The following is a 23,509-nucleotide window of genomic DNA, read 5'->3' as shown; positions in this document are numbered from 1 at the left end:
TTTAAGCATATGCTACCCATGGAGTTGTTCAACAAGTTGCAATTCCATGAGATGAACAACTTGGATGTGTCCAAGTCAATTGAACAAAGTGAAGTCAAGGCAATTACTCTAAAGGCCGAACCAAGCAAGAAGAATGAGTCAAAAGAGAAGACCTAAAAGTCAAAGAAGAAGGAAGATTCAATTGACAATGATAGCACCGATGAAGAGACCGCCATGATGGTAAGAACTTCAAGAATTTCATGAAGAGAAGAGGTGACAAGAAGCCGGTTCACCAAAGAAGATGTTATGAGTGCGGTGAGAAAGGTCACTACATCACCAATTGTCCTCACAAGAAAAATGACAAGGAGGACAATAAGTCAAAGGACAAGTACCATGATAAAGAGAAGAAGTACAAGGAGAAGAGCAAGGAATACAAGAAGAAACATGGCAATGCTCATGTTGGTGAAGGTTGGGAGTCAAGTGATGACTCCGACAAAGAAGAAGTAGCAACTCTTGCTATTGAAGCCCCTACACCAACTCAAAGACTCTTCAACAACTACTCCGAAAGTGATGATGAATTTCCCATTTGCCTTATGGCTCAAGGGACCAAGGTATCAAATGCTTCCGCTTCTCCATCATCTACTCCCTCAACATCTAGTGACATAGAAAATAGCCTAGATGAAGAGGAGGCCGAACTAGAAAGAAACATGATAAATGAGTTTTGCAAAAAGGGCTATAAACAAATTAAAAAACTAATGGAGAAATTGGAAAAGAGAAAAGAGACTCTCGAGAGGCAAGAAGACTTGCTTATCCTTGAAAAGGAAAGAAACCTTGCCCTTAAGAAAACTCTAGTTGAGAAAAAGGTGAAGGTTGATAAATTGACACTTGATTTGTCAAGTGCCAATGACTCACTTAAGAGGATGTCTAAGGAATCATCTTTGATTAATGACTCTTTTGTTAATCTAAAGAATGCACATAGTGAGCTTCAAGAAAGGCATTCAAGCCTAGAGGTCAAATATAAAGATCTTAAAACTAACCTTGATACTTTTTTGAAAAATGCCAAAACCAACTCCAAAACAACTCATGATCCAAATGTCTCCACTAGTGAAGGTTGCTCAAGATGTTATTCAATTGATATCAAATCTTGTGTAACTAACCTTGTTAAGCTAGAAGAAAAAGTTAAAGCGAAAGATGCTCAAATTAGGGATTTGAACAAGTTGGTTGACATGAGTAAAGCCAAAGGTAAGAGTATATTCGAGTCACATCTGGCATATAAGGCTGAGAGATATCCTAGTATTAAGGATGGACTCGGATTCACACGAGGTGGAAGGTCAAATGGCACAAGAAAAATAAATGGATATGAGGTGCCCTTGTTCAAGAGAGGCACTAATCTTGGAGAGTTGATGAACATTGCTCATGGTGCGTCAAGGGTGAACAACATTGAAGCAAAGCCCTTGGTTAAGATTCGTAGCAAGGTTGCCAAGGACTTAACCAATCTCAAGGAAAAAGAGAAGATCATTGAGCGCAAACCATCTTCCAACTACAACATTGATTACACGGTCATGTGGGATCAAAATGGGAAGATGGTGGTCAAGTATGTTGGCGCTCATGCCAAGAAAATGATGAGAAGTGTTTGGGTGCCCAAGATGTCTCGGTCTAACCCTCAAGGACCCAACCTCATTTGGGTACCTAAAATCAAGATTTGATTTGTTTTGTAGGCATATTCCTCCGGTGGTCCTACATGGTTGCTAGATAGCGGTTGTTCAAATCATATGACCGGAGAGAAGAAAATGTTTACTAATCTTGAAGAATATGACTCGCCTATTGAGAGAATCATGTTTGGCGATAATAATTATGGTGATGTTGTTGGTGAAGGTGATATCCCTATCTCAAAAGATTCATCACTTACTAATGTTTATTTAGTTGATACTTTGGGGTACAATTTGTCATCCGTTTCACAACTTTGTGAGAAAGGCTACAATTGTCTCTTTACTAATGAGGGTGTGACCATTTTGAGAAGGGAGGATTCCTCTATTGCCTTTACAGGTCGTTTAAAGGGAAAACTTTATTTAGTTGATTTCACAACTACTAAAGTGGAACCTAAGACATGTTTAGTGGCAAAATCTAACTTGGGTTGGCTTTGGCATCGCGGGCTTGCCCATGTTGGCATGAGGAACTTGGCCAAACTTCAAAAGGGTGAGCACATCCTAGTACTAACAAATATTACTTTTGAGAAAGACAGGTTATGTAGTGCTTGCCAAGCCGGGAAACAAGTTGGTGCTCCTCATCCACCCAAGAACATATTGACTAGTTCAAGACCTTTGAAACTACTTCATACGGATTTATTTGGTCCAATTGCTTATGTTAGTATTGGTGGGAATAAATATGGTCTTGTGATTGTGGATGACTTCTCTAGATACACTTGGGTATACTTCTTGCAAGATAAAAGTGAAGCTCAAAGGGTTATCAAAAAGTTCATTAGAAGAGCACAAAATGAGTTTGAATTGAAGATTAAGAATATTAGAAGTGATAATGGTTCGGAGTTTCGGAATCTCAATGTGGAGGAATATCTTGATGAAGAAGGGATCAAGCATGAGCTCTCAGTTCCTTATACTCCTCAACAAAATGGCATTGTTGAAAGGAAGAATAGAACTCTTATTGAGATGGCTAGAACTATGCTTGATGAATACAAGACTCCGGATTCATTTTGGGCCGAAGCAATTAATACGGCTTGCCATGCTGTGAATCGTCTCTATCTTCAAAAGTACTTGGGCAAGACTCCATATGAGATCCTCACCGGTAACAAGCCAAAGGTACATTACTTTAGAGTCTTTGGTTGCAAGTGTTATATTCTTAACAAGAAAATCAAAAGTTCTAAGTTTGCACCTAAGGCCGATGAAGGTTTTCTACTTGGTTATGGTACTAACGAACATGCCTATTGTGTCTTCAACAAAACCTGCGGGTGTGTTGAGGTCACGGTAGATGTGAAATTTGATGAATCAAACGGCTCTCAAGTAGAGCAAGTTGAAAATGACCTTGTAGGTAATGAAGAGCCTCCAAACCAATCCATCTTGAAGATGGGTCTAGGAGAAGTAAGACCTCATGAAGATCAAGAAAAAGAGCAAGCGGAAACCCAAGCTCTGAATATTTGTCCTAATCTTAATTCATCATCATCAACAAGAGTCGAACCACCAAGTTCTTCTCAAGATCAAGCTCATGGTGACGATCATGATCGTGGCAATGATCAAGGGGGAGCTAGTGGTGAAGAGGCTCAAGTTGATGGTTCTCATGATGAGGGCGATGATAATGAGCCTATTCAACGCCAATCAATATTCCCTCACCCAAGAGTTCATCAAAGTATTTAACGGGATCATCCTGTTGATAATATCCTTGGGAGTATTCGAAGAGGGGTAACTACTCGTTCACGTTTAGTAAATTTTTGTGCATGTTACTCGTTTGTTTCCTCTTTGGAACCTCTTAAGGTAGAAGATGCTCTTAGTGATGCGGATTGGGTCATTACAATGCAAGAAGAGCTGAATAACTTTACAAGAAATGAAGTTTGGGAGTTGGTTCCAAGGCCCAAGCAAAATGTAATTGGTACAAAGTGGGTTTTTCGGAACAAGCAAGATGAGCATGGCATTGTCACAAGAAACAAGGCTAGATTGGTTGCTAAAGGTTTTACTCAAATTGAAGGTCTAGACTTTGGTGAGACTTATGCTCCGGTGGCTAGGCTTGAGTCCATTCGTATTCTTCTAGCCTATGCCGCCCATCATGACTTCAAGCTATATCAAATGGATGTGAAGAGTGCATTCTTAAATGGACCTCTCTCCGAGTTGGTATATGTACAGCAACCTCCGGGCTTTGAAGATCCTCAATTTCCCGATTATGTGTACAACCTCCATAAGGCGCTCTATGGGCTCAAGCAAGCTCCAAGAGCATGGTGTGAATGCCTTAAGGAATTTCTTCTTAAGAATGGCTTTGAAATGGGCAAAGCTGATTCTACTCTCTTCATTCAAAAAGTAGACAAGGACTTATTTGTTTGCCAAATTTATATTGATGATATTATCTTTGGTTCTACTGATAAGAAGTTTTGTGAAGAATTTAGTAGGATCACGACAAAGAGGTTTGAGATGTCTATGATGGGTGAATTGAAGTTCTTTCTTGGTTTTCAAATCAAGCAATTGAAGAACGGAACTTTCTTATGTCAAACCAAGTATACAAGTGATATGCTCAAGAAGTTTGACATGGCAAATGCTAAGCCCATCAAGACCCCTATGGCTGTAAATGGACATCTTGATCTCAATGAAGATGGAAAACCGGTCGATCAAAAGGTATATCGCTCCATGATTGGATCTCTTCTTTACCTTTGTGCATCTAGGCTGGATATCATGCTTAGTGTGTGCATGTGTGCAAGATTGCAAGCCAATTCTAAGGAATGTCATTTAGTGGCTGTTAAAAGAATCTTTAGATATTTAGTGCATACTCCAAACCTTGGCTTATGGTATCCCAAGGGCTCCACTTTTGGCCTACTTGGCTACTCCGATTCGGATTATGCCGGTTGCAAGGTAGATCGAAAGAGTACAACAGGGACTTGCCAATTTCTTGGTCAGTCCTTGGTGTCTTGGAGTTCTAAGAAACAAAATTCCGTTGCGCTATCCACCGCCGAGGCCGAGTATGTTGCAGCCGGTGCTTGTTGTGCTCAACTGCTATGGATGAGGCAAACCTTGAGTGATTTCGGTTGTGAGTACAAAAAGATTCCTCTCTTGTGTGACAATGAGAGTGCCATTAAACTAGCCAACAACTCGGTCCAACACTCAAGAACCAAGCATATTGACATAAGACACCATTTCCTTAGAGATCACGAAGCCAAAGGAGATATCGCACTAAGTCATGTAGGAACCGAAAAACAACTAGCCGATATCTTCACAAAGCCTCTTGATGAGCAAAGGTTTTATTCTTTGAGGAGTGAGCTAAATATCTTGGATTCTCGTAACTTGGCTTGACTTGTTGTATACACCTTGTATTGAGGTTTAGACTAAGAAAAATTCTTTTGTGTGAGTTTTTCAAAAATCTTTGGTGTTGAGATCTTTGGATCTTTTCTTGGCTCAAATGATCATAGTTATGTAATGATGAATGTGGCTGATCATTTTTAGTCAAGGGTCTTATATGTCCATACTTCCAATCATCTTCTTCGGATCAAATTCCTCAAATCAACATCACCTAGGCTTTTATCTCTGGTGGAAGTCGGATGATCCGGCCCTACACCGGATCATCCGACTCTCTATTTTGTTATCTTCTGTCGACCATCGGATCATCCGACACTATACCGGATGATCCGGCTCCTTCGTCTGGGTTGCCTCTGTTATGTACCAGATCATCCAGCCCTACACCGGATGATCCGGCCTCTCCAGCCGTATACCTGTGTCAGCCGTCGGATCATCCGGCCCTACACCGGATGATCCGGCCCTAGCACTTCACCTATATAAGGAACCGACCGTTTGGAACCCTAGACCTCATCTTTCTTTCATTCGCCGGCCCCTTTTTTCTCCAAAATTTGCGCGGCGATTTTTTCGACCCAACCAAGATTTCTTCGTGCCCTCTTGTGCCTTGCTTCCTCCGCATCGGAAGATCCGGCATTACTCCGGAACTTTGTTTCAAATCGCACGGGAAACTCGAAGGTATTTCTTTCAAAATCCTCTCGCCCCGATCTCTCAATGTAGGATGTCTTAGGCGATTTTCTCCGGTGAATCATCTTCTTTACCCATCTAGAGATCATGCCTAGAGTTTCATACGTTTTGGTGGGCTAGTTTCTCGGATTCACGAATTTGGAGTTCATCCCCGAGCAGGGCCGGATGGCCCGATGGTGGGCTGATGATCCGGCTCCCGGATCATCCGACCTAGGGTGGGATCATCTGTCCTGCCCTGAGATGCACAACGAGCTCATGAATTCATATCGTTCTCTCGATCCATATCCTAAATTCTTGTTAATCTTTTGATCTAGATGGTGAGGAAAAAGGTGACCAAGAAGAAGGGTCCTCCCACCGACTCCGAATCAACGGAGTATGAAACCGGTTCTGATGGAGAGGTGTACGTTAAAGAAAAGACAAGAAAGAATACCACCCCTCGGAGGAATGTAAGAGGATGTGGTGCTGCTTTTCGCCCAAAGTCTTGATCTGCTGGAGGCAGTCGGCGAATTGCTTCTCCATGTCGGCCATCACCTTCCGCAGACCTTCGACTTCATCTGCGCGGCGATACAGCATGTTCTTCAAATCAGTAAGCAATCCCTCTTTATAACTTAAGAGTTGTTTAAGTTCTACGATGATAAGCAGGTTTCAGACCATGAAGTTATCGACTACGGGTACGATTTCGAGAGTCGAATCCAACGTACCTTGATGGGTTTTCCGCTGCTCCTTGAGTTGGCCTTGGAGCTCGATGATGGTCTGCTCGAAGCCGGCTCGCTCCTGCATCAGCTCGTCGATACGCCTAGTGGACTCTTCCAGCTTCATTGAAGTTCTTTGGTTCATGTCCTACATGTTCCTGGGTGTCAGAGACAGCCGACTCAAGCATACAGTTACCAGTAGTTTAGACAAGTTTTACCAGAGCAAACGAGTCGATCGCCTTGAACATTTGGCGCAGGCGGCTCAGATCATCCCCTGGGAGGTGCATCTCTTGGAGTGTATCAGCGTTCTCTCCCCCAGGGGTTGGCAACCTGGTTGTTTCGCTAGCAGCACCCGCACCCTCCAAGGCTGACGGCTGTGGGGTCTCTGCAAAGGACAAGTGTTAATATAGCAACGATTGCAGCAGAAGGCAGTGGGATCATTACCTGCAACATCAACGGGTACGGCAGTGGCGGCCTCGACTTGCTCATTGCTAGAGGCTTCGAGTTCCGCGTGCTGGAGCTCGGGCAGTGGCGAGTCAAGCACGATTACATCTGCCCTCCCTGCTGGCTCCAGCACATTGGCTTGCCCGGGCGAAAGCTCGGGGGCTGGTGGAGCCAACTCGAGTTCTGGCGCCACCGCAGCGGTTGACCTGCTTAAGACAACAGCACAACACTTTTATGGTGATTTCGTCACATGGCTAAGGGCAGGGTCCAGAGCGTTACTTACACTCGGGATCGGATCATCGTTGGTTTTTTCCACACCAGCTTCAAGGGTTTCTTCACTACTGTACTCGTGGCCAGAGGTGCAGGCGTGCAAGTCGATGAGGCTGGCAGCGCTGGCGTGGCGATGGCCGCGGCACCCACTGATGGTGGCAGGGCTGCTTCAGTCGAGGGCGCGAGTTGCCCTGATGCAGGGCCCGCCACGGCAATCGTTACATCCTCGGCACGAGATGGTGCCGGTTCCACCCCATCAGCTTCCGTGGGTCTGGCCTCTGGTGCGTCATTTCCGGTGAGGGGCGTTTTGGCTACCCTCTGGCGCTGGGGGCTGGGCAAAGAAGATGACGGACAGCAAAGCAGAGTTGTTATCAATATTTCAGCGAAACAACTCGACACTTTATATTTCGACAGATACTTACCCGGCGAGGTCAACGGTGCTGGCTTTGCGTTTCCGCATCTCCCGGCGCCACCGGGGAACTAGAGGTGCGTCGTCAGATAACTCCACGGATGACCCGGAGGAGTTGTTTGCTTGCACCCCCTCCCCAGTTGCCTGGCTGCCCGCGGCTGACTCGCTGCCAGCCATTTTTTCCTTCTGTGCTTTGGCTGCAGCGCTGGGCAGCATGTGGTAAGGCCGGGGTAGATCGGGTTGTGGCGGGTAACTCCGATACAACGCTGTTGAATCCTGTGTTAAGACAATCAGTTAGTATTAACTCTTCAAATCGTGGGAAGAAGTCGAGAAGTCGAACACTTACCGCTGGTGGTCGATTCTGGGCTGTAAATCCCGCAGGAACATACGAGACGGCATCCACATCTAGCAGAATTCGCTTGACGCGAACAAGTGCAGCATCGTCCCCAAGCTCTTCTGCGCACATACGGGATGGGTCTTCAGTACCCATGTACTCGAATCCTAAGGTATGGCGCTGCTGGATGGGTTGAATTCGGCGTTTGAAGAATGATAACATCACAGATGCCCCGGTTACCCCCGTCTCTTTGTGTGCGGCAATCAACTCGAGCAGCTCTTTTACTTGGTCCATCTAGGCTTCATTGGGCTCCAATGTCCATTCGCCACGCTGAACAGGGGGCCTGTCGGACCGCACAGGGAGTTGGGGGGCGTGGTTCACAATATAGAACCAGTGTTGTTTCCACCCGGGGACATTTGAAGGAAATTTGTACGATATATATTTGTCACTAGCGTGTTGCCTAAGCTGGATACCAGCACCCCCTATTGCAGAAGGATTTTTTGAGGTGGGCTGGGGCTTCACGCGGAAAAGATAGCGGAAAAGAGCCCAGTGGGGCTCAATTCCGAGGAAGGCTTCACAGAAATGGATGAAAATGGAGATATGGCAGATCGAGTTGGGGTTGAGGTGTTGCAGCTCAATCCCATAGAAATAGAGAAGGCCACGGAAGAACGAACAAGTGGGGAGGGCGAATCCTCGTTCAGAAAAAGAGCAGAAAGAAACGATCTCATCGACGCTTTCCATGGGAAATGGATCACGAAAGGGAAGGCGCCAATTGATGAGATCCCTCTCCTGAAGCAGACCTCCCAACACTAAATTTGCTAGATTATGGCGAGAACACTTACTAATTGACCATTCACCGCTTGCTGCTTGCGCTTCTTTCAAGTCCTTCTGGTCGGTCTTTTTCGGCGCCATTTCAACTTCTTTTTAGCCACGGGTTGTTCGCACAACGCTCGGGGGCTACGGTGGCGGGCTCGAAGATTTTCGACTACGCAGGGCGGTGGAAGGGCTCAGGCAGGTCAAACTCTAATTAGGGTTTTGTTTTTTCTCTGGTGACGGCGTCAGATCTGAAGGCACAGGAAATACCCTAACTGACTGCGGGGTTAAATAACCAGCGCTCAGGCAGTGGTTTACTGTATGAAAGGTGAAGCGTCGCGCAATGGGATTAATTGGACACGGGCAGTTCTTTGGCAGATTTTTTGGGCCGTTACTTGATTCACCATTTTTTCTGGGTTAGTTGTCCCGAAAAAAGAGGTTTTTTGAGTTTCGAGTCCAATTTCTGCTAATTACCTTCTTTTAAACTTTATTTTTTCAAAAGGAACATTTTTGCCACGACATTTGGGATCCTTTTTTCCAAAAGATTTGGATTCAAGGCTCGGGGGCTGTGAGACATGTGGCATCGACTACTTATTTTTTGAAAGTACTCGAAGGATAAGAAGGGAAGATTCAAGGCTAGTTTGACCCTCAGCTTGATTCTTTGATTCAAACTAAGGCTCGGGGGCTACTCCATATGGAGTGCGATTATTCATCGCACCCCATATAAAAGAAAGAATTTAGGGCATGAGCACCTCATAGCTTCGATGCAGTCAGAAGAGTACTCGAAGAAAAATTTCAAGACAGAGCTTCGAAAGAAGTCGAAGATTGCTTCAGAAGTACTCGAAGAGCCTGCAGTATTCAGCTACGAAGAGCTCGGGGGCTTGTCAGACCCGGGGCCACGGGGCTGTGTACATCAAGGAGTCCGTATTGGGCCAGGGGATAGGTCGTGTCTTGTACCTTATTTATGTTGTATTCTACCCGCATGCGGAGTAGAACTAGTCGATACAGAAGGAAACTACTCGAGTTGTACTTGAGTACGATTCCTAAGTTAGTATCAGACTAGGATTCATGTAACCCTGTCCCCCCGGATATATAAGGGCGGGCAGGGACCCCCTCAAAACAGAAGATCACCAGATCAACATCAAGGCAATACAAACCATCATACAGGACGTAGGGCATTACGCATATTGCGGCCTGAACCTGTCTAAATCTTGTGTTGTCTGCACCTTCGAGTTCCTGATCTCGGCGCATCCCAACCCAAAACCTACCACCTTGGGTCTATCCCTCGGTGGGCAGCCGGATAAAATCCAACACAAATTCCTCAAGGGAGAGGCTCGACGACTGCAGGAAGTTCTAGTGGTCATCCCAGAATGAAGCAAGCAAATATTAGCCGTCCAACAGATGAGTATGATGATGATATTGATCTTTCATATCTAGAAACCATGGTTGTTAGTATCATGCGTCCAACTCATGGCCCCCATGATCCCTCAATGGTGAATTACAAGAGGGGTGGCAACTCTATCTCAACGCTGCGATATAGTGAAGATCTTAGACATGTTGAGCGCAGTTTCTTTGGAGATGTTCACTTTTGGTTTCCTCATCAAGCTGATTGGTATGAATCAGTTATCATGACCAAGAAGCACGTTACCACTAAGATGAGGTGGATTGATTGGGATCACTTGAAGAGGTTGTCTTCACCGGTTAAGGAAGTGGTTGAGGCTGTGTATGATCGCTGCAGTGAGATGGATCTTGTGGAGATCATGAGTTTCAGATGTGATTGGAATGAAGAGGTTGTGGCTCAATTTTATGCCACACTATTTGTTGAACAAGATGAGCAAACTATTCATTGGTCAATCAGAGGAAAGCGATTCAGATACAACATGGCTCAGTTTAGTATCTTATTTGGTCACGCTGGAGACTCTACAGTCTATGGGGGTGGCTACATTGTGGGTCGTGACAACTCTAAGGTTGACTTGCATGAAGGCAATGAAGTTGAGCCCTCTAAGATGCACTTCATGTATGATAGAGCTTATGGAGATATAGTGTATGGGCAAATCAAGGGGCTCACTCCTTATTACAAGATGCTCAACACTCTGTTTAGGTTCACTCTCACTCCTAGAGGTGGTGACTCGGATAAAATATCCTCTCGAGCCAAGAACCTACTAGCTCAAATGGCCCCCGATCGTCCCAAGTTTGCTATCATGGAGTTTATTTGGCATGAGATCATTGCTTGTTCATCTAATTCATCTAGTGCATGCCATTATGCTCCGTACATCTTTCACATGATTAAGGTGGCAACTCAGCTCAACATCGTGCACAACACCACTCACATGGCCTATCGGTCAAATAAAGGAAAAATCGAATAGACTCTTCATATTGCCGGTCATGGCATGGGGATTCCTGCTTCTGGACCCTTTCTGGGTGCCTATGCTTCGAACTTCACTCCCGATGCATCATCTTCGCGAGCTCCTCCTCCTTCTCCTATGGCACCATCTACTTCTCGCGGGCGCAAGGCTTCCAAATCCAAGCAAGGCAAGTTATCCTTTATTGCTCAAGGCATTTTTGCTTGCTTCAATATGTGTCGCCAAAATGCATATGAAATGCGAGAACATAGAAGATATATCGATGAGGAACTCCTCAAGATAGAAAGGAGGCAAAAGGAGCTAATGGCCAAAGTTGATATTCCTCATTCCCCCGTTCGTGAGCCTCGAGACTTTTCTTCTCCACCACCCATCTACAATCCTTTGGATGACTATGTTCCTCAAGAGTATCAATTTGGTGATGATTTTGAGCTTGACTATGGAGGACAAGAGATGCCTTTCCAAGGGGGTCAAGCCAATAGTGATGAAGAGGAAGAGGAAGAAGGCGGCGATGACGAGACCGAGTCCGAGTGCGCTGATGAACAGCTTCCTTTTTGGTGCCATCGTCGTCACTCTATCTATCTTAATTTATGTCTTATTGAACTTTATCTTTGGACATGTAAGAACTATGTATTGGTGTCATGTTTGGTGATCGTGAACTTTGTTAACTTATTTGATAATTTGTAAGACTTATTTGCTAGTGTGATGATGAACTTGATTTTTTTTTAGCTTGATGCGTGTGGATGATGTAATGTTATTTGTCACTTTGTTGATTTGGATATCTTGCCATATGCATCACGGTTATTTTCATCACACTTGAGCACCTCTATGCAAAGTCTTATGGGGAGTTCATCTAAATATGTGCATTGGTATTTGAGACCTCTTTGAGTTGTTCATGCACATATTTAGGGGGAGCTCTTCCATTTTGTTGTTTATAATTCATGAACTTTATTCCTTCCTTGTGAGCTCAAATTGGTATTGTCATCAATCACCAAAAAGGGGGAGATTGAAAGTGCATCTAGGCCCCTAATTGATTTTGGTGATTCTTGAAATCACAATTTGGGATATGATGCTTTGATGAAGTTGTGTGCAGGAATAAAATGAAAGAATTGAGAAGAAGATAAAACGAAGGTCCCCAATTCAAATATGTATGGTGGTGGAGTTCACTGGTGATTTAATTCAGATTTTTATTTTGAATTTGAGTATAGGACCACCGTATTATAAAGGGGGATGCTGTCGATTGATCCAGGTTGTCAAAGTGCTTCAGGTTGAGATGAAATTCTTTCTTGAGAAAATCTACCTTCTAAATTCATCTGGGTCGGATGATCTGGCCCTAGGCCGGATGATCCGGCCTGCTAGCAAATTTTCCTCTGCCCCAGGCTGGATGATCCGGTCTGCCTAGCTGTTCCCCTCTGTGCTGGGTCGGATGATCCGACCCTAGGCCAGATGATCCGGCTATGGGAGTTGCGTAGTGTATTTTGACCTATTCTGTTGCTTGCTCGGATGATCCGGACTAACACCGGATGATCCGGTACCCCTCAGAAATACACATAACGGTCACTTGAGGTGGGTAGGTTATTTATACCCTTTCACCTCCCTCATTCATTGCTGCTGCTTCCCACGACCTAACACACCTTCACAGCATTCATTTCAACCCTCCCCTCCATCCAAGAGCTTGATTCTTGCAAGTATTCACCTAGGGATTGAGAGGGAGTGAGATTTGAGGTGTGGGAAGAAAGCACTTCGTGGGCTTTCACTTGTTCATCTTAAGAAGCACTTGAAGCATCCTTTGATTCATCGATTTGCGTTTGTTACTCTTGGAGCCCAGCTCCTAGACGGTTAGAGGTGCTGGTAAGCTCTCATTCCTTTGTGGTTTGAGCTCCTGGAAGTTTGTGTCAGACCCGAGGCCACGGGGCTGTGTACATAACGTAGTTTAAAGAGGTTTAAGAGATTAAGTGCATCTTATCTCTTATTTATCCCATTTAAGTAGGAGATAGAGCTAATCGATATAGAGGGAATCTATCCGAGACATGTTCTGGTGCGATTCCTTAGCTGGTGTTGGTTAGTATCTTTGTAACCATGGCCTCTCGGATATATAAGGGAGGACAGGGACCCCTCTCAAAACAAGATCTCCAAGTCATTCTACACCAAAGGCAATACAAACCACCATACAGGACGTAGGGTATTACGCATCTTGCGGCCCGAACCTGTCTAAGTTTTGTGTTCCTTGCACCTTTGAGTTCTTGATCTCGGCATCCCCTCACCCAAAACTTACCACCTTGGGTATATCCCTCGGTGGGCAGCCGGTTAAACACCGACAGCTGGCGCCCCAGGTAGGGGTGCGCGTCGAAGATCCACCGTCGAGCTCGATGGTATTTTTCCAGTTCACCAGTCGGAATCAACTCCGACTAGTCGAGCTTCATCAACAAACCGTCGCAGACCGCCAGGAGGCACAACTGGTGACTCAGCAACAGCAGATGACAGATGGATCACCGGGCACATACTACACGTATTGAACAGGGAAGATTCCTTTTCTATTTTTCCTATATTGGATACAATCCGTGGCTGTTACTAGCAAGGATCATTATACTGATCTATCTTTGCTAACGTGATCTTTGCATGGTATTCTCATCCGTGCGGAGCTTGCTGGCAGAGCTCTCACAGACAAGGATGGCACGAGGCTGTCGGTGGCAGTGAGGAAGTTGCTTAGCAAACTGACCCAGCACCGCGTCGTGACTCTGCGATGGAATTCCACCGCAACTGGAGCTGGTTAGGAGCGAGTGCCAACTGGTTTGCCTCATCAAACACACTGTCGCCGACCTCGACTACTTGGCTCGACTTCACCTCGCGTTGCAACGCCGATGCATCGCGACCGCCGACCTCGACGACCTAGTTCAACTTCAGCTTGTGCCGCAATATCTGCACGCAGCGGCAACGAGTTCAACTACTTCGACTTCGCGAGGACGATCGGCGGCTCGCCGACAACTACACCAACTACTCGTCTCGACTTGAAAACTTGTCGGAATTGACTCTGGCTAGTCGAGCTTCATCAACAAACCATCGCAGCTCCATCAACGAGCTCCACGGCTTCATTGACATCCGTCCACGAATCAAGCTAAGTGATTTATACCTTTTCCGACTTGTTCTTCACAGGATCGGCTACCTTTTTGGGTACGTCTCTCGACGGGCATGAAACTCTCGGGGGCTACGCCGTGATCGACTACTCCTGGGATGCTAGACCGACAGCCACAGCTTTGGTGCACCGAGTACTGGAGGCTCTGCCACAGACTTAATGCACCGAATGCTGGGGGCTTTGCCATGGTCTTAGGACACTGACTACGGAGGCTATGCCACAAGGTTATGTTCTGAGTGCTGGAGGCTTCATGGGACTACACCCTATGGAAGTATAGATCTTTGCGTGTTGCCACACACGCTCTCGCCGACTACTTATGCGTGTATGTCTCTCGATGGGTACGAAACCCTCCAGAGCTACACATCGCCGACTACTTTATGCGCACTGCGCATCCTTTTTGTCGCATGATGACTTCTTTGTCTTCTCTTAACGGTTGCTAAAGTACTCGGGTAGCACACGCCTTAATCCGTGAAACCTTGACTCTTCTGTAAGCCTATGCTCCTACGCGTGCATGTAGCTAAGCTCCCTACGCTATGGTCTATGGCCATCAGGGATTAGGTGCTTAAACGTAACAGGCCAACTGCCTGGGGAAATTACATGGCCTAGCAAGAGCAAGACACGAAATTTTTACACAGAATAAATTTTGGTTTCTTTACATTATTACTGAGTACTACTCGGTATCTTCGCATTATGCTACATAATGTATGCATTGTCTTTTTCAGATCAAGCTTCGGCAACAACCCTCCAGGCAGCAAGGCGTGCCATCACAGTTCCGCTAGTTCCCAGGCTCGGGGGCTGGGCGATGCACACTACTCGACATGGCTCCTTCGGCTCTCCTGGCTCGTAAGCTCGGGGGCTGGATGCTGCAAAACTACTCGAGGACGACTCATATGAAGATTGAGAGTGCAGAAGAAAGCCTAAGTCACCGCGCGGTTAAATAAACCAGCGGGAGGCTTAATTTCAGAGTAACACCAATGCCACGATTCTTGGATCCTTTTTCCCAAATCTAGGAGATTTGGGTTCAAGGCTCGGGGGCTGCGGGATACGTGGCATCGACTACTTATTTTTTCAAATTTGTTTGAAAAAGTGAGTAAGGAAGATTCAAGACTAAAGTGACCCTCAGCCTGATTCTTCAATTCAACCTAAGGATCGGGGGCTACTCCATATGGAGTGCGATTTTTCAATCGCACGCCATATCAGAAATAAAATTTGGGGCATGAGCACCTCATAGCTTCCATGCAGCCAAATAAAGTACTTGAAGAAGGACATCAAGATGAAACTTCGGAAGAAGTCGAAGACTGCTTCGAAAGTACTCGATAAGCCTGCAGTACTCAGCTACGAAGAGCTCGGGGGCTTGTCAGACCCGGGGCCACGGGGCTGTGTACATAACATAGTTTAAAGAGGTTTAAGAGATTAAGTCCGTCTTATCTCTTATTTATCTTGTTTATCTCTTATTTATCCCGTTTAAGTAGGAGATAGAGCTAATCGATACAGAGGGAATCTACCCGAGACATGTTCTGGTGCGATTCCTTAGCTGGTGTTGGTTAGTATCTTTGTAACCATGGCCTCTCGGATATATAAGGGAGGACAGGGACCCCTCTCAAAACAAGATCACCATGTCATTCTTCACCAAAGGCAATACAAACCACCATACAGGATGTAGGGTATTACGCATCTTGCGGCCCGAACCTGTCTAAGTTTTGTGTTCCTTGCACCTTTGAGTTCTTCATCTCGGCGTCCCCTCACCCAAAACTTACCACCTTGGGTATATCCCTCGGTGGGCAGCCGGTTAAACACCGACAGTTTGTATTACCCCTCTCTTTGTGAGATCAATAGTAAGTAACTCAATCCTCCTTTGTGGTTGATTGTGAGAGACTTGGGGCTAGTGACAGCCCGGCTCTTTGTGAGCATCTCAACGGAGACGTAGCTCCTTTGTGGAGTGAACTTCGGATTAAATCTTGTGTCTCCATTTACTTATTGTTGTTCATATCGTTCTTGAGCTTGTTTCGACCCGATCTACTAGATAGGGGTAGATCTTGTATATTGGATTCCTGCATAGGCTTTTTACCAACTTTGTATTCAAAGGGAATCGTCAAAAGTTAAGTATAATTTGAATTTAGTTGTTCGTTATTTTCTCCCGGCTGGAAGATCCGACCTTAGGCCAGATCATCCGCCGCCCGAAAGATCCGACACTAGGCCGGATCATCTGGAACCCGGAAGATCCGACCTTGAGCCGGATCATCCGGCCGCTGACGTTTTTCTGCCAAGATTTTCAGGAAAAATTTGAACAAGGCCTATTCACCCCCCCTCTGGGCCTAGTGTTGGTCCTTTCAATACCTGATTACTGTCCTGAGGGTCTCTCTGGTGAAACTTCCAACTAAATGGCCAAAATGATTTGTCCTATAGTTCCACTCAACATCATGTGCAAAAACTGCTGGAAACAGTCCAATGGGATATGCTGCGACTTCCTCCGGATGCTGTTCACAAAAGGTGGTAATAGCCTTGAGGGCTGCTGCTTCAAAGGTGTCCACGAGATGATATCCGACAATTTCTATCTCAATAGATTGCCACCCAAGGATAGGATGTTGGGGAACAGTAACAGTAGCACGGCATCGAGGGAGTCCGACCTCCGTAAACTCACGACCCTTATATTGGGGTGGGTACCGATAGTGAAATATACGAAGTGTATCCTACAAAATTTTCGGAAACCCTTCCCAATGTAAGCAAGCGGTGTGAGCATATCCCTCAGTATCCCAATAAATCCTCTGAACATCTGCCATCTGAATCAAAAGGATTCAAATGTTAGATTGGATATAACTTCCGTAGGGTTTTAAGAGGGCTACGGAAAAATGTGAGTTAAGCTCAGGAAATGCTGGAATGCATCAAGATAGACATCCCACTAAGAACTCACAAGGTAAATAGAATAAGATATTGGATTCTGATCATAACAAAGACTGGAGATCAGATAGTTATGATAGATTTGATAGATGAAACAAAGATACTGAGATACTAAACCCTATGGCTGTGTGATCATTCGTAGACTGCACTTATGGATACCACACTCTAAGTATTCCCATCACAACATAAACACAAGTTTTAATTTTACAATCAATTCAAAGATGCATGCACGCACTAACGTCCTCACAAACCAAAATAACTGCAAAATATTTTTGGACTTACGCGGTTAGTTACAGTGGCATCATATAGATACGTCTCTCCCTATAATATCTAGTCGACAATTCCTAACCGTTCAGACCTATCGAATCATGGTTAGCGTGCTTGCAGAAAACCACAATACATATATCCAATGAACCTTTCATGCCAGCATGTCATGAAAGCGTTCCCAATCATTACTGTTCACTATAGAAACAGCATCTGTACAATTACCGCCGTACAGACAACGTTAACATACGTTATCAAAACAACGTATTCACGGGGTACCGCAAAATGTGGGGGTATGAACAATGATCGCCATACCCTGCGCCTAACCATTCACTCCCAATATAATCAACCTAAGTTGATATATTTGCAGCATCTCAAGTAGGCCACTGCTTGAGAAACAGCGTTCGGTTCGCATCATCGACGGGAAGGTTAACTCGCCAGTTAGCTGAGGATCCTTACCTTCTTACCTCATCGTTGAAGGTGTCGTTACCAAATGTAAGATTGGTGTTGTGCAGGAATGTAAATTTTGACGGAAATGCAATGCTGGTAGTTAGAGTTATATATATACATATACATACTATAGCCACCTCTACTTCCCTTATCAACATTCCCTTAGGGCTTTACATACTAAGCACAATCCTTAACGAGTCCAACGTATTTTTGCCAAATACTTTGTTGGCCAAATTTTATACTAAAGATATTTTTAAGGCTAATCATATCTTCAGGGTACACTTGTTAGCTCTGATACCAGCTGTGGCAGAACCAACTTGAATTATATCGGCTCAAGTGTGTTGATCTTTACTCGGAACTCGGAAGGTAGTGAGAACTCAACCGCACTTCAAACGGTGTAACCCTGTGGTCTGTCGGCTAAAGTCTCGATAAAACCACCTTAACTCAGGATCAAGACAAGCTACCTCGCACGAAGGCGAGTCCATAGATACAAATGCCCTTAATTTTTACATCACAGGCATAATATTACATTGGTATTCAACATATATTGTAGCCAAACCTAACTAGTACGAATTTATAGAAACTGTATAAAGTTAGAGTATCTGCAGCGGAAAGATAAAACACGACACTACCAGACATCGCGGAATGGATGTTGAACTAAGCCCAAGCTCAACATCACTCGGAGGGACCTGTGTTGGCCGGGGACAGATCCCACTCCATGGACCAACCATCGGGAAGAGCATAAGGCCATGGTACAGGTAGAGCAGAGTCCTCAGGGGGATTACCTGAACAAAACTCACAATGCAAGGCTGAGTATCCTAATACTCAGCAAGGCTTACCAGTTTCATGGTATACTTAGCCATGTAGCTAAACATATGAAGGCTTTTAATGGTTCTAGATATAGTTTCAGCTGAAAAGCAACAAAGAGTAGATCCTTAAGTTCAAATTTTAGCTTTCAAGTTCTAGTTGATTATCCATTCTAGGTAAGCACTATAACTATTCAAGCATGGTAAAATTTTTAAACAAACATCATCTTTGATAATCATAAGGTTGCTCTTGTTACTCTATGTGGCAAAGGGATCAAGCAGTCTCAATCTCCGCGAGAAACGGATGATTCTGAATCAAATTTCACCCTTGCAAGGTAAACCTAACTCACACGCTTGGAACATCGAAAAGACCGTTCCGAAGCAACCGTTTGCCTTTCATTCCGGGTCGTGGATCAGATCCACCACAAGCGACTGCAGAACCATACGCACATCCAATGTGCAGGACGTACATCTACAGCGCTACTGTATGACCGTACTCCTGGTTGCCCTGCAACACGTATTCCCACACGTCGAAGCGAGTAACCAGAAAAACCAAATATGAGTGGTGGGAGGTATGTCCACTTGCCAGGCCGATTGGTTACTAGGCTTACCGCTTACCATATTTCACGGCATATGGCTAGTACTTTCGAACGCTTAACCACCGCTACCACACACTGCAACCTTAGCCAAATTCATCAACACAGACGGGGTATCATCTCAACCATGATACTTCACATAAATCCCGTCCGTCATCCTTATAGTGATTACAGGAATGTAAACACTACAATTCCTATAAAGCTCGCGAGTGGCAGGCAATCACTCGACTTCTACCGGTCCTATTAGCATAGCAGCTATTCGGACTCAAGTTCTAGTATTCAGTACATCGGTTCCTAGGAATATGCAACTAGGGTTTCCAGACAACTCTTAAGAACTTAATGCACAAGTATGTATATAAATGTAGATTGCAGTATAAATAAAGTAGCGGGTTTATGTCTGGGGCTTGCCTTCGCTGGCGGGGCTGGGGTCAGTTAAGTTATTATCTTCCGAACCTTGATTCGGGGCTTCAGAGAATTCCTCGATAAAAGTCCCGGGGTCTTCAGAATAACCTCCTTGTGGTTCCGGGATCAGTTCGTAGTCTCCGTTGGCGAGAGTGGTTGTGTGACACCCTAGGTCTCAAATGGATCAAACCAATAAAAATAATGTTTGGTGTTTGTGAAATTGTGTGAAAATCTAATAAAGTTATGAGAATAAGGGTATTTGTGTAAATTTATGAAAATACAAACCCTTTTATGTAATTTAGTTGAAGTATAAAGTAACTTTCCAAAAATTACCAAGGGTCAAAGTGAAAAAGGTGAATGTCATCATGACCAGCCTTAAATGCTTGCAGATAAGCCCAAGAGTTCATAAAAATTACTTTACTAGGACAAGTTTTATGTAAAGTTTATTTTGAGTGTAAAATGGTGCAATAAAACTTTGTACTTTAGGTTTCTGAACTCGAGCCCTAAAGCAAAGTTATAGGTTTTAAAAAGTTCTACAACTTCCTTTTTGATCATTTTCTCATTAGAGCTCTGGATCAGTGGGGAATTTCTATTTTCAGTGAAGTCCCTGAGGATTTTGCAATTTCCAACGAAGTCCCTCGAACCTCCTCCTCTCTTCTTCCTCCTCTGGCAACTCCTCTGCTCCGCTGCTGCACCCCTGCCGCCGGTGTCAGCACCGTTTCCCCGGCCATGTGCTACGCCTCGATCGCTCCCCGGTGCCACCTCCAGCTCCTAGCTACTCCACGCGTCGCCCCCAACCCGAGCGCCGCTCTAGCTCCCCCTCCCTGGCCCTCTCGCGCGCGGGCCACGCCGACCCGCAGCTCTGCCGCCGCCACCTCGCCGTCACCGTGGCATTGCCCGTGCACGCCCCCTCGCCTCATCTCTTCTGGTTCAAGAGCAGCACTACTTCCCTCTCTTCCCATTCCATTCCCATTTCTGCTCTCTGATTGCCCGGAACCCCGAGCACCACCGCCGCCATCTCCTCCAACTCCGGCGCCCTCCTGTCCGCCGTGGGCAGCCCGCTCCAATCCTCCCCGCACCACCACAACACCTTAGGAAGTTTTCCCTTGCTCCACTGAAGCTCCCGAACCATTCCCTGTGGCCGGACCCCTACCGGAGCTACCTCGCCGCCATTTCCTTTCCGCCGGTAAGCTCCTGTCCGCCGTCGAACCCCTACCTCCACCCCTCCTCTGTCCAATTCGACTACCCCTTTAGCCTCCCCTTGCCTTGCTGCAGCTCTCAAGCCCAAGCTTGGCCCTCCTCCTCGCCGGGAACCTCCTCGCCGACGAGCGCCCCTCCGCCGCCGCCTCGGCCACCGTGGGAAAGCCCCCTCCGGTCATCCCCTTCCCTTCCCAAGACTTCGAGCAGGTGCGCCTTGACCCCCTGGTGCTCACTGACCACTTCTCCTCCGACCCCTCGCTGTCCCCTCGTCGGAATTTGGCCGGCACCACCTCTGCCCTTCTTCCCCGACAAGCAAAGGGTATAAGTGCAAGGATTTCAAAAATTCTAAGGGCGTCCTTGTAAAATTCCAGAGCCCCCCCCCCAATTCAAAAGCTGTGAAATTCAAAAATTCATAGAAGTTTGTAGAAAATTCAAAAAAAATGCCAAACCAGTTTTGTTGGAATCCTTGAGTTAAATTCGACTACTTTTGTGTAATGAACTTGAGCTATATATGTATAATTTCTGTTGTAGATTAAATACTAGAAAATAAGTGTTTTATTTGTATCTCATGTTGTAGGCATCTGTTATAGCTGCAATTTGGAACCTAGATTTTATGTGCTATATATAGCTCTATGTAAAAAGTTCGAAGAGAGGCAGCATTGCAATCTGGGGCAGCTACAAAGGCCCGGCGGTTGATGACCAGGAGAGCGCCGCGGCCGGTGGTGCTGGCAGCCCGCGGCAGAAGGGGGGGGGCGATGTGGCGCGCGGGGAAGGAGACCACGGAGAGGAGCTAGGGCGGTGGGAAGACCCTCAGGCGACGCGTGGGCATGTGCAGTAGCTGGAGGTGGAGCTCGGGCACTGCGCCGGCGGTGAGCGGCGGGGCAGAAGCAGAGCTGAGGGGAAGCGAGGGTGACAGAGGAAGAAGAAGCAGGCAGCAGTCAGAAGGATCTGTTTGCAATTTGAGAAATTTCCAGGGACTCCTCTGTAAAGAAAGATTTCCCATTGATACAAAATTCTAATGAGAAAAATATCTAAAGCAAAGTTGTAAAGAATTTCAGACCCTACAATAATGCTTTAGGGTTCAAGTTCAAAATCTCAAAGGATACAGTTTTATTTTAAATTTTTGAACCCAACTCAATTTATAAAACTTTTTGTTATAATTAAGCAAAATGCTTTAATGTTTAGGGTCTTTTTGCCAGATTGCATGCAGTGTAATCATGACTAACCTTTTTACACTTTAGCCCTTAAGTAAAACTGAGTTTTACATTTATCTTTCAACCATTTCACATGTAAACCCTTACACCTTTGTTTAATTACACATAGGTCCTTAGTTTCCAACAAAAGTCTATTTTTCTTAGGTTTTACTTAACTTTTGCACTTTTCTTCTCTATAATCATTTAGGTTTACTACTTAAGAGTAATTTTACCCAATTACACTCAAGTACTTATATAATTCATAAATTACAAATATACCCCTAGCTCTCTTTACAACTATATACATCATGGCATGCATACATATATAAGACATCCAAACTTAGTGTCTAGGTTGCTAACTACCTGGATGTGAAAACACCCCTCCTAAACCCCAATCCAGTGTGGCCTTAGCTCCGCCGTGATCTGCTGGTGCTCCTCGGCCTTTGCAATTTGGTTTTCTTCCACCCCAACATCCTTTCCCACAGCTCCGGTGAGCTTCCCGCGCCGCCGCCGCTCGGCCTGTCGTCGGCCCGCCGCTACGAGACCTCCCCGCTCCAATCAACAGCAGCATCAGCACTACATCACCCTCCTGAAGCTATCCAGCCCTTCCTCCTCCACCTCCCATCACCAGAACCCGCGGATCGTCAATAACCATTGCGTCTGTTGATGCTTCCTGATCCTTCCTGGCCGGTTCCCCCTCGCCGTCGGCGACCACCGTCGCTGGAATTCAGCCGGCGAGTCTCGGCTCTTCTTCCCCGGTGAGCTAGGGACTCGATTGCAATAATCTAAATCTTTCTGAGGGCCTGGCTACAAGATTCCAGTCCCTCTCTTCAATTCAAATCAGTGATCTTTAGAAATTTGTAAGAATTTGTAGAAAATTCGAAAAAATGTCAAACCTATTTTGTTTGAATCCTTGAAGTAAACTCTACAACTTTTGTGTTATAGCCTTGAGCTGAGTGAGTGAATATTTTGAATTAGAATAAATATTAGGAAATAGGTATTCTAATTAGATCTCTTGATCCATAGCTATCCTGTAGTTGAAATTTGAAACATAGGATGTGCGTCTTATGTATAGCTTTATGTAAAATTTGTAGACTCAGAACTATTTCCTACCTATGATGTTTAAGTGTCTTTGTTTTATATTGATGAAAGATTTAGGATTTATTCTAGGGTGAATCTGTTAGTGTTTGTAGCTAAAAATTTCAGTCTAACTTTCTTGCGGCATGCGTAATCCATGATCAAATTTTGAATATCAGTAGCGTAGAGTAGCTTGAGTTAAGAATTTAGGCTTAGATTCAAAGATAATTCCTGGATAATAGTTCTATTGTATGACAATTTATGAAATTAAAATATAGTGTTACTTTTGAGTAGTGTAATGTATTCACAAAATTTCAGCACAAGATCTTGTGTAAAACTTCTAATATAAATAGATCTTAATATCATAATGCTGTTTTTGTTTATTTTATAGCATAATTGCTATAAGGATAAAAATCTTGATAAAATCACAATAGCTTAGATTCAGATCACGCTTTTTGCAGTAAAATTTTTATCCTTAGGTTTGCAGTAGATCAAACTAGAA

The 23,509-nt window shown here is 45.1% G+C and overlaps 1 protein-coding gene across 1 annotated transcript; it reads right to left on the bottom strand.

Moving 5' to 3' along the window:
- Positions 1–5,811: 5,811 nt before the first annotated feature.
- On the bottom strand, positions 5,812–7,850 carry LOC112900505 (mucin-7-like). The gene is made up of 7 exons (XM_025969365.1): positions 7,828–7,850; positions 7,495–7,757; positions 7,086–7,403; positions 6,803–7,008; positions 6,577–6,743; positions 6,472–6,506; positions 5,812–5,896 (listed from the first exon to the last, which is right to left on the bottom strand). The coding sequence occupies exons 2-7, from the start codon at positions 7,695–7,697 to the stop codon at positions 5,812–5,814; spliced, it is 1,014 nt and encodes a 337-aa protein (XP_025825150.1). The 5' UTR covers positions 7,698–7,757; positions 7,828–7,850.
- Positions 7,851–23,509: the final 15,659 nt, after the last annotated feature.

This window comes from Panicum hallii, chromosome 7, assembly GCF_002211085.1.
Source record: "Panicum hallii strain FIL2 chromosome 7, PHallii_v3.1, whole genome shotgun sequence".
Lineage (NCBI taxonomy): Eukaryota > Viridiplantae > Streptophyta > Magnoliopsida > Poales > Poaceae > Panicum > Panicum hallii.
Note: the sequence above shows the minus strand (reverse complement) of the source record. Positions and strands in the feature narration are given on the sequence as shown.

Coding starts and splice junctions, on each gene's coding strand:
- LOC112900505 (XM_025969365.1), bottom strand. CDS start 7,697: ATGCTGCCCAGCGCTGCAGCCAAAGCACAGAAGGAAAAAATGGCTGGC. Junction 7,404..7,494: donor AGCACCGTTGACCTCGCCGG/GTAAGTATCTGT, acceptor TTCTTTGCCCAG/CCCCCAGCGCCAGAGGGTAG. Junction 5,897..6,471: donor ACTTCAATGAAGCTGGAAGA/GTCCACTAGGCG, acceptor ATCTCAGGGCAG/GACAGATGATCCCACCCTAG.